This window comes from Berghia stephanieae, chromosome 1 (genome assembly GCF_034508935.2).
Source record: "Berghia stephanieae isolate SIO BIC M18660-M18661 chromosome 1, UCSD_Bste_1.3, whole genome shotgun sequence".
Taxonomy (NCBI): Eukaryota; Metazoa; Mollusca; class Gastropoda; order Nudibranchia; family Aeolidiidae; genus Berghia; species Berghia stephanieae.
In genome coordinates, this window is record NC_088360.1 from 1,841,252 (window position 1) to 1,851,313 (window position 10,062).

Below are 10,062 nucleotides of genomic sequence, written 5' to 3' on the forward strand. Positions count from 1 at the left end.
AACTGTCATGGTTTGGCCACAATGTGAGGCATGAAGGTTTGTGCAGAACGGTGATGGAGGGCGACCTTGAAGGAGGAAGAAGTAGAGGAAGACAAAGGAAAGTTTGTATGGACAATATCAAGGAATGAACAGGAATGAAGATGGAAGAACTCTTGGAGAAGGCCAACAATAAATAGAGAAGAATGAAGGAAAGTGGTGAGAGCTGCATCCCATGTTTCCCCCGACGATCATCCGATCATGGAATGAATGAATGAATGAATGAATGAATGAATGAATGAATGAATGAATGGATGGATAAATGGTGTAAGATAAAGATCTGAAAAAAGTGTGTCTAGAATATGAAAAGTGGCAGTGAGCAAGAAAGAAAAACTCCAGTCTCGACAGGCTGGTTTTGGGAATATTTTTTTTTCTTCTTGTATTTTTCTTTCTGCTATGTGGTCTAGTGGTATGACTCTCGCTTTCGGATCGGAAGGTCCTGGGTTCGAGCCTCGCGCTCGGCGCATAGTTGAGTCCTTGGAAAAGACTCTTTGCTCACATTCTCTTACCGTACTCAGGTGTAAAATGAGTACCTGGCCGTTAACAGCATTGTCTTTGTCCGAAAAATTGTAATAATATCGCCTAACAGGCGTTATGTCCCGTCCGACATGTTAAATGTTGCTATTAACCAGGGACTCCTTGTAAAGCGCTTTGAGCACGTTTAGTGGATATTGCTCTATATAAAAGCTCAATTTTTTTTCTCGCTCTGTCTGACACTGTTTCATACACACTTTTATTTTCCAGATATTTATTTTCGAAAGGACAACGCGGCGCTCCAATATTGCACACCTTGTTCTCTCTTTTTCCATCTGAATTTTATTTCTCATTGAACGGAAGACGTGCGCTTTCAAATTGTAAAAACTTGCTTGAACAAGATTGTTCAAATTACATTAAGAAAAAATCAACATCACCTAAAGCAGGGAACCTATAAAACACGAGACAACATTCATCACCAAGTGCAGTACATTACAGTAGTCTGTTGTTGTTATAGAAACATCACTGTATACAATTAAGGTGTATCGGCGTCGCGAGGTCGTTGGATAAAAAAAAAAAAGAGCAAATTTCTGGAATTGTCTTGAACTTAAATAATCAGAGTCAAGAGTCAGAGCAAAATGAAAGTTGAACCTAAGGAAATGATCGGTCACGGCGACCAAGATATTGAAAAGGCTGAGGTTAGACAGAGAGAATTATTTCTAACGCAATTAGAGTTACTTCAATTCAATTAAACTTTTAAAGTATTTATTTTTAAAGCGACATGTACTTCTTTAAAGGTCTGATAACCCAAATTGTTATGGTCTCGTTGTTGTATGGAAATACTCTCTAACCCACGCAAAAATAATGTCAATTACAACAATGATAAAACGAGGCAATTATTATTATTATGTCCGTCAACCACACAGGCAAATAATATGTTCGCGTCGATTTAATGATATCATAAACAGACTTCTGTAATACATTATCGTTATTTTATACAGTTAAATGTATTTATCAATGAAATGCTAATTCACACCCTGACAACTGACTACAGAATCATTTTTTTTTAAAAATCTCTTTGCACAAGGAAACATCCTAACGTAATGTCCATATCCCATAGACAGCAGGAAAGTTTGTGCAAAATACTCTCCCAAGGACAAACTGTTGGGGAGGCCAACCAGTAGCCCGAACCTTCATGCACATATTTGCAGGTCTGATGACCGAACGCAATTATGGGCATGATTTAACATTGTTGTAGTGGACCATATTTGTGACCCGACGTCTCAAAACGATATTATGTCGGGATGTGTTGTACCTCAAGAAGTGAATTTAGAGATAAAACGGTGGGAAATAGGACTTTAGTACGTTTCGCAATACAAGAAATAGTATTTATACTCTACAATAACGAACAGAAGGAAACACCATGTTTTATCTTTAAGGTTATACCTTTAATTTTCCTCATCTAGTTCATTCCGACATAATATCGCTTTGAGACGATGGGTCACATTTTGTGTTGGTTTGAGAAAATTTCCATAAGTAAACGTTGGCTCGAACCGTTGGACCTATTTCATTTTAGGTTGTGTTACGAAGCCATGAATGTGCCGCCATATTTTTGTCAAAGAAAAATACAATGCATTTCTATCTTAACATAGATAAAACAATTTTGCTTTTCTGAACAATGAAAAATAAATAATATAAATAAATAAATTTATCCCTGACTTAGTGACATGACGAGACACTGCCTGTTCCATTGACTCCCCTCCCCCCCCCCCCCCCCCCCACCCCCACCCCCACCCCCCAAGACATACATATTTATTTTGCTTCGATAGAGCTCAGAAAAAATGTAATTAAATTATCTATAAGCTTCAAATTGTAAAATCCTTCCGTGAGAATGTAAATGGATGGATTGTAAAAAAAAAAACCGATTGAAGTGAAAAAACAAAAATCATGCAGATTCAGATAACGATTTCTCACCTTTATTCGTTCGTATCTTAAAACTTAAAACTAGCTCGTGCGACATCCGACGGTTTTTGCCAGATCAGCACACATAATATTATATTATTATGCTTTGAAAAATTCCAAGCTCCTTGTCATACATAATATGTGACCCTCCGTCTCAAAACAGTATTATGTCGGAATGATTCAGACCCCAAAAAGTGAATTTAGAGATAGAATGATGAGAAATTGGACCTTAGAAGTTTTTGTAAAGCAAGAAATAGTATTTATACTCCAGCATGACGTACAGAAATTAAACCCAAGTTTGATATTTGTGGCAAAGAATTCAATTTCCCTAACCGAGTGGATCCCGACATAATATCGGTTTGACAAGGTGGGTCACATATAATACTATTACTAAATCCATCCTCAGATCCTCGGCAGCACCCACCTTAAAACACGGTCAATTATCCTGCCAAAATTGTGTGGACTAAGGAATGAAGGAAATGAAATATTTCCTAAAGAAGCCTCGAGAGATTTAGAGAAACAGACGGAGATCATCTCAGAGATTTGGAATGAGGGTCTCATGACGTATGGCGTTCCAGCTGGCTTGGCTGCCATCACTGGGACCTTCCTGATGAGGTACCGATATCGTTTGATGAAATCTACCATCGTAGAGAACTTTATCCTTCACACTCTACAATACTACGGAGCGACGTCCCTGGGCGTGGCCATAGGGCTTGCGCTGTTCAAGCCCACGTTCGAGAGGAGGATTCTAGAGAGAATTCCTCATAGTGACCTGGCACGAGAAATAAGAAGAGTTCAAAGTAAAAGACAGGAATGAGTGAAAAATAAAGAGGGAGTGGTATGTGGCTGATTTCAGTACTTAAGATTTTGGGTGGTTGAAGAGAAAAAAAAAATATCAAATAGCTTTTAAAGGGTGGGCTTGATTTTATTCTAACCCGATATGATTTCGTCGTATCTTACCGTTCAATATAACCAATAAACTTCTTTCGATGAAATATTCGCAGTGATGTGTCGCAAAGAATAAAAAATAATAAGGAATGTACCCAAGATTAAGATTACCCACCGTGAAAATCACTGACTTCACGGTTCGGTAACGCAGACTAAAAGATGGCTGAGAAACGATTTAACTGGTGCATCCCTGTGAACTTTTCATCCAAATAAGTTTATTGCCTATATTTATATTTTATAAATGTATATAATAACATTTTTGAAGTGATATCTCATTATCTTCATGAGACGATATATTTCCTCAGTTGATAGGAGAGACGCATGCGCAATGCTATGTTGACGTTCTCTCTATAAGGGCATGTGGCTGAAAATGCTTTGAAGGAATTCTCACCCGAGTCTTTAAAGCCCAAGATGAATTGTTGTTTCCGTTCTTCGGGCGAACAATGTCAGATAACATAATAGAGCATCTCACCGCCATAAAAATAATAATAATAATAATAATAATAATAATAATATAATAATAATAATAATAATAATAATAATAATAATAATAATAATAATAATAATAATAATAATAATAATAATAATAGTATCGTGTTGGTGTTGGGTTGATATTATATACTCTTCAGTTAGAGCAAAATCTAATCACACAAATAAGGTTAGATAAATGTTGTGTATATTGACTCGCTCAATTTTGTTTTCATCTCACATTTTGTGGTAAATCAAAAGATGTCAAATTAAATGTACACATCAAAAACATAATGATTTCAGTCTGTTGTTGTCATGTTTAAAAGATGAAATAAAGAATGTTACGGGGAGGGGGAAGCGAGATTGGCGAGTGGTTAAGGCATTGTACTTTGACCCGGAATGTCCAGGGTTCGAGCCCTGCTTTATGCATTTCGTTTGTTTTTTTTTTTTGAGTTTTGTTTTTTTGTTTTTGTTTGTTTTTTTTTGTTTTTTTTTTTGCCTTGGGCATGGCTCTCAACCACAAATTTTCTCATTTCAACAACCTGGGCGATTCCTGTTGACATCGGACGTTTGTTTGATGGATTCGCTATAATCCTACTGAGAATGCCTAGGAGACGGCATCTGACGATGCACTACGAAAGGGCATACTTTAAAAAAAAAACAACAACAACTCAAAAACACCCCAAAATCCCCCAAAATAATAGTTAAAATTAGTGCTTATGAAACTATCCCAAATTTGGTCATTCGTTTTATTTACAAGAGCATCATTAGTCCCGATTGCCATATAAGTTGATACGAGTCAATGACATCAGTGATAAAAAGATTACTGTATTGTATTGTTGTTTTAGGATTGTCATCTTCTGTCGCAACCTACATCAGTCTGTATGAGTCATCCAGTGTGAAGTGGCAGGACTGAGTTTTTTTCAGTTTGCATCCCTCATCGATAAAATATAAAGTGACATTGACGAAATAAATATGCGGATGAATTTAATAATTGAATAAATAAATAAATTAATTAATTAATATGGATAAATAAATAAAGTAAGATACATTGAACAAAAATTGATATTAAAACTTCAATTAAAAGAAAACATTAACAAAAAACAAAAACAAAAAACAACAACAACAACAACAACAACAACAACAACAACAACAACAACAATGAAAATGGACGTTATGGACTCAAAGTCCTTCTCTTGAAAACAACAAAACGAAAATAAAAACAATAAGAATTGAACCAGAAATGCTTGACATAGAATCTAGAGAGACGGGACATAATGATATTATATAATATTCAATAGTGGGACGTCAGACCTTTTCTGCGTCTTTCTGAATTCTATTGTACAACTTGATGGGCTTGTTGTACGGCACCACAGACTAGGTCCTGTATTCTCTATGTACGGCACCCAGCTTGGCCCTCGTACGGATTTGGGGCATGCCAATTTACCCCATGCCCCAAAACCGTACGTGCCCTACCCCAAATCACAATAATTTCAAAATGTAGGCATTTATACAACGTATATCCACTAAATGTGATTCTGAAAACAATTCGTGTCGATATCCCATTTCTGTCAAGACTTTTGTGTTATATTAATCAGTTTGTCGTTTGATAAAGGGAAAACCCGAAACGTCCTCACCATTCATCCTTTTACAAATCTGAAGCTGAAATTCTACAACATCATTGTCGTATAAACTTTGTTTTGAAAATATATCAGGCTAAATAATGACTATAAATTTAATACTGTACGGGTTTAGGGCAAGCCATATTCACATTCGAGGCATGAGTGTGCGTATTTGGATCGAGGGTGTTTGGTAACATATTTTCGATTTTAAGCAAGGTTAACTCACTCAACCCTAACACCGACTATATCCGTAGTTTACCCTCAGGTTACTTTTACCCTATGCCTATTTTACATTTTTCTGAGACAAATTATAGGCGTAGTATCAAAGCAAATGTTTGTAGTTTTTGCATGTTAATTTTATAGATGAATAAACCTATCTATGTACATAGTCATTTTTAATACATTTTTTTTTCAATTTTGGAAAGTAGCAAAAATCTCTAGGATTGACTGAGTTAACCGATGATCCCGCACATTACATGTATTTACATCAAACCAATCAAAAGACGTCAAATAATCGAATTTCTCAAACAGTGAAGAGTCTAGTCGAACCAATCTGCAGTTAGAGCTGATAGAATTTGAGGTAGAAAAATAGCCATTTGGGGCGACCTACCCTACTAATTTTTGTTGAGTACGTACCTACTTGTTACAGTTCATGGGTTCTAGCAGCTTAGTATTCACTTTAAGTAGTAATATTATTTTAGGCGCTTGTACATTTATTAAATATTTGCCTTGCTCATTCAGTCTTGTCATACCCGCTCAACGCACAGTCCCAGTTTTGAGAGTTTTTGCCAAGTGGAGGGTCAATTAAACCGATCGATATTTATTGAAGGAAGTTTTGTTTTTCTTTGCCAAATTTTTAAATACGTGTTTTTCCAGAGTACGACAGTTAACAGGTTAATAACTCTCAATCACACAGGGTCCATTAAAAAAAAAACAAATAAAAAAAAAAACAAAAAAAAAAAACAAAAAAAACAACAACAACAACAACAACAAAAACCTAGTGATTTCATCACATTACATCGATTAATATATTCAATTAATACATATTCATATATATTTATTTTTTAAATTTTGCCATCTTTTGAGACAATGGAAAGATAAATAAAGTAATGAGAGAGTGAGAGAAGGAGTTTATTTGATATAATCTGACTGAACGTTTATGAAAATGGGACAAGTTTGTAGTGATACTAGGCTGCTAGAAGCTGTGGGCTGTGAAAGGTAATAAACAAACATGACTATAACAGCTTTGAAAAAAAAAGAACGAAATTTATGAAACACGGAACATTTCGGGCTCCAAACCCTTTCCACAGTACACGGCAGTTAACTTGGTCAAGTTACTAACATTTTTAATGTGATTCGGACGTGAGCTGAGATAATTGGCTGTCTGTTTTTAATGAATCGCTTTTTATAAAAATGTATTAACTAATTAATTTATTTATTTATTTATTTATTTAATTTGTAATTCAACTCTCAGTAATAACATTTAGTATTCTATGACTGAAAAAGTATTGTCCAAATCACAGTTAACACTGACTAACGCTTTCCCTGAAATAATAAATCATTATATCGATCGATAAAAATGAGTATCACATTAATCACGATCATCATCACCCTTTCATCCACTCACAATATATACAATATCATTCATCATCATCATAACATCAATCACCGTATCATCATCATCATCATCATCATCATCATCATCATCATCATCATCATCATCATCATCATCTTCATCATCATCGATCGTCATCATCATACACCATAATCATCATCATCATCATCATCATCATCATCATCATCATCATCATCATCATCATCATTCATTATTTCATCATATCATATCATTATTATATATATCTAATAATATCATTATCATATTATAATATTATTATTTATTATTATTATTATTATTATTATTATTATTATTATTATTATTATTATTATTATATTATTATTATTATTATTATTATATTATATTATTATCACACACATATCATATCATCATCATTCACATCATCCATCCATCTCATCATCATCATTATCATTATCATCATCATCATCATCACCCATCATCACCACCATCACCCATCATCATACATTCATCATCATCTCATCATCATCATCATCATCATCATCATCATCACCACCACATCATCATCATCATCATCAACATCATCATCAATCATCATCATCATCATCATCATCATCACACCACCATCATCATCATTAGCATCATCATCATCATCATCATCATCATCATCATCATCATCATCACCATCATCATCATCATCACCACCACCATCATCATCACCACCATCATCATCATCACCACCACCACCATCATCATCATCATCATTAGCATCACCACCACCATCATCATCATCATCATCATCATCATCATCATCACCACCATCATCATCATCATCATCACCATCATCATCATCATCATCATCATCATCATCATCACCATCATCATCATCATCATCATCATCATCATCATCATCACCATCACCATCATCATCATCATCATCATCATCATCATCATCATCATCATCATCATCATCATCATCATCATCATCATCATCATCATCATTGTGTTATAGAATCCCCAGTTGAACGACGAGATTCCGTCAGCATGACATTTAATCCAATCCATAAGTAGGCCTATTATGTAATCCGTCATTGACACCAATAGATAGTATGGATGCATTTCGTTAACGTTATATGATATCGTTATCGTTATAATTCATTCATAGTATCGGGTTCAGTAAAATCGGATTGGCCCCTTCTGGGCGAGATAGACTTTCTTTTAAATCACAGCTTTCCGCATTGTTTATCTGGTTACAACACACCCCGTTTTTACCTAATTATGAAAAAAATTATTTTTTTTTAAATTGAGCTTTTATATAGCGCAATATCCACTTAACGTGCTAAAATCTCTTTACAAGGGGTCCCTGGTCAACAGCAACATTTAACATGTAGGACGAGACATGACGCCTGTTAGGCGGTATTACAATTTTTCGGACAAAGACAACGTTGTTAACGGCTAGGTACTCATTTTACACCTAAGTACAGTGAGAGAATGTGAGTAAAGAGTCTTTTCCAAGGACTCAACTATGCGTCGAGCGCGAGGCTCGAACCCAGGACCTTCCGATCTGAAAGCGAGTGTCATACCACTAGACCACATAGCCGCACAAGATTGTATAGTAAGATAGTATTATAAGATCAGTAACTATATTAAAGCCCGTGGATTCAATAGTCTGATTTCACGTCGCCAAGCAACGGCGGCCATAGTGGTTCTAAACAAAGAAAATCGGTACTTTTTTATCTTCATGCTGGCTAGAACTTTTCATATGCCTTGTGATCAGAATGTGTAAAAGTCAAAACATGATCAGATTTATGTTGTTTTGGTTTTTTTTTCTTCTGGATACGCTTTATGCTCGTCGGAGAAATATTTCATAAGGGCGTCCGCCATTGTTCCGATAGTTTAGAGCCAGTTACTAATTTACCATGCGTCATCACGAGGAAAGTGACGTCATGACTGTTGAAGCACCCTTCCACTCTCTTCTTTGTTCCTATTCGAATAGGGGTCAGAGAAATAGTGATGTTTGGTTTGGTTGATGATGTGGGGCATCACAAACAACTAGTTTATGGTGTTCATTCAATTTTACTATTATGTATTCTTAAAATTTCTTAGTAGATTATGAAAATAAAGTGTTATAATACTATTTTAAATCGAAATCAGTAACGTATTTATTGATCTTGTGAAAAGACCTCGGAGACTCGGTCTTTCGGCTCTCAGGTCAAGATTAGATAGTCTAGAATTCATGATATCAGACAAAAATCGTATATTTTATATGAGTCCTCCCGTAATGCTGAACATTTTAATTAATGTCTTCATTGTATAGCTTGGTTTAAATCCCATACTTTAATTTAAAATGGTAAGAAGAATTTCTTGAAATCTAAAAGACTTAAAAACTTGCAATTTTCCTCATTTTTTTTGTTTTTTTTTTGTTTTTGTTTTGTTGTTGGGACTTTAAATTCAATTCTCTTTATCTGATTCATCCAGAAATGATACCACGGATACAGGACAAGTCTTATTATAGTCGAAACCGGCATTTAAAGAGTTAATTAATGATAATTTACAACACAATTTGGTTATTGGAACAAACAAAATAATGAAATGGGATACAAATAGATGAAAACTAGTAAGACTTTTACTGATTATGGTATGTTCATCCATTATCCGTTAAAATAATAATAATAATAATAATAATAATAATAATAATAATAATAACAGCATTTGTACAACGCTCTTTGCTTCAGGGCGCTTATTAATTTATAACAAGATATGAAGTGAGTAGAAAAGTGCCAGAAGACAATAGAGAATAATTTTTTTTTTTTTTTTTTTTTTTCGCGGCGGTGGTGGGGTTTGAACCTGCGACCTTATTGGTACGACAACTCCGCCTGGCAGGTGAGAGCGTGGCTCTACCGTGTGAGCTATCCACGAACACAAAATATTCGTTTCAAACCCAAAGTCATTTCTAGA

At 34.9% G+C, this 10,062-nt stretch overlaps 1 protein-coding gene across 1 annotated transcript; it reads left to right on the forward strand.

Annotated features, from left to right (window-relative positions):
• Positions 1–899: 899 nt before the first annotated feature.
• On the forward strand, positions 900–3,929 carry LOC144963202 (uncharacterized). Its single transcript, XM_078896976.1, has 2 exons — positions 900–1,208; positions 2,879–3,929. Exons 1-2 carry the CDS (start codon positions 1,149–1,151, stop codon positions 3,287–3,289), a joined length of 471 nt encoding a protein of 156 aa, XP_078753102.1. The 5' UTR covers positions 900–1,148; the 3' UTR covers positions 3,290–3,929.
• Positions 3,930–10,062: the final 6,133 nt, after the last annotated feature.